The sequence below is a fragment of the Ovis canadensis genome, chromosome 15, assembly GCF_042477335.2.
Source record: "Ovis canadensis isolate MfBH-ARS-UI-01 breed Bighorn chromosome 15, ARS-UI_OviCan_v2, whole genome shotgun sequence".
In the NCBI taxonomy this organism is placed as follows: domain Eukaryota; kingdom Metazoa; phylum Chordata; class Mammalia; order Artiodactyla; family Bovidae; genus Ovis; species Ovis canadensis.
The window spans coordinates 53,800,925-53,802,707 of NC_091259.1; the positions used below are offsets into that span (position 1 = coordinate 53,800,925).

At 43.6% G+C, this 1,783-nt stretch overlaps 1 protein-coding gene across 1 annotated transcript; it reads left to right on the forward strand.

Moving 5' to 3' along the window:
* Window positions 1-615: 615 nt before the first annotated feature.
* Window positions 616-1,560, forward strand: LOC138420523 (olfactory receptor 6B9-like). The gene has a single exon (XM_069553759.1). The coding sequence runs from the start codon at window positions 616-618 to the stop codon at window positions 1,558-1,560; it is 945 nt and encodes a 314-aa protein (XP_069409860.1).
* Window positions 1,561-1,783: the final 223 nt, after the last annotated feature.

Sequence of the window (1,783 nt, forward strand, 5' to 3'; positions counted from 1 at the left end):
AGGGCAATAGGTAGGGGTCAAATTAGAGAAAGCCTATCTGTAGTACAAAAACTCTTTCCTTTTTTATCTAAAAGCAATTAGAGAGTCATTAAGGAATTATCCAAGAAATATTATTGATTTTTAATTTCCACAGACTCTACTCTGAAGAAACGGTGGTGGATTATTGGACTATGAGCAATAAATCTCCTCAATATTGATTCCTTGAACTTTCTCTGACATGTTGTCCTACGCATTTCCTTTCAGGAAGAAAAAAATGTCTTTGTGCTGTGAGTTTCTAAGAAAAGAGACCTGAAACCAGCAAAGGAGATACTATCAGTCCATGTTCATGGACAAAGGAGTTCGGCATGACATGTAGAGTGACATTCAAATATTTCATCAGGTGAGGAAGTTACAGACAGGAGTGCACTTTGACTCTGGGATATTTTGATAACAAATATAAAAAAATTTTGATGGAAAATTATGCTTCACATTGGAAAATGACTTCATACTAACAGATTATTTTATGAGTCTCATTCCCAGTAAAGACTGATTTATTAACTTATACTGGTCTCCTCTCCAATGTCATAGTCACCTTCATTATTTGTGATGACTTCCTGCCTCTCAGAGCTCTTAGCCATGTTGGGGAGAAACATCACTCTGGTGAGTGAGTTCATCCTGGTGGGCTTCCCCACCGCCCCCTGGCTGCAGGTCCTGCTCTTTTCCCTCTTCCTTGTGGCCTACTTGCTGGTGGTAGCAGAGAATCTTGTCATCATGCTCACTGTCTGGGTCACTGGCTCCCTCCATAAGCCCATGTACTATTTCCTGAGTAGCCTGTCCTTCCTAGAGGTCTGGTATGTGTCTGTCACAGTCCCCAAGATGCTGGATGGATTCCTCCTGCAGAGACGGCGCATCTCCTTCACAGGCTGCATGACCCAGCTGTACTTCTTTATCTCGCTTGCCTGCACGGAGTGTGTACTTCTGGCAGCCATGGCCTATGACCGCTATGTGGCCATCTGCCACCCTCTCAGATACCCGGCCATCATGACCACAGGTTACTGTGTGCAGCTGGTGGCTTTTTCCTATATGAGTGGTTTCATGGTCTCTGTGATCAAGGTCTATTTTATTTCACATGTCACTTTCTGTGGCTCCAATGTCATGAACCACTTTTTCTGTGACATCTCACCAATCCTCAAACTGGCCTGCAAAGACATGTCCACAGCTGAGCTTGTGGACTTTGCTTTGGCTATTGTCATTCTTGTCTTCCCTCTCACCACTACCATCCTCTCCTATGTCTACATTGTCTCCACCATTCTGCGTATACCCTCCACCCAGGGAAGGAAGAAGGCCTTCTCCACCTGTGCATCCCACCTCATGGTAGTCATAATTTATTACACAGCCATGATTTTCATGTATGTTCGGCCCAGAGCTATTGCTTCATTTAATTCCAACAAACTAGTTTCGGCTGTGTATGCAGTCCTCACGCCCATGCTAAATCCATTCATCTACTGTCTGAGGAACCGGGAAGTCAAGAATGCTATCAAAAAGACAGTGGGTGTTGGCCAGTGCTTGCTGCTCAGCTGAGGCCTGCTGCCTTGAGGAGGAGACTGATCCAGCAAGGAAGTCATTCTCGAGACACTACCAATGGTTGTGCATGCTTACTTGCTCTATAGATCTAGATTCTTAAAGTAATCACAGCATTTGAAGACAGAAAAAATTAAAAACAAAACAAAACACATTATTTACTGCTTCAATCTTTCGTTGATGTTGTTTAGTCACTCAATCTTGTCTCTTTGTGACCCATGGA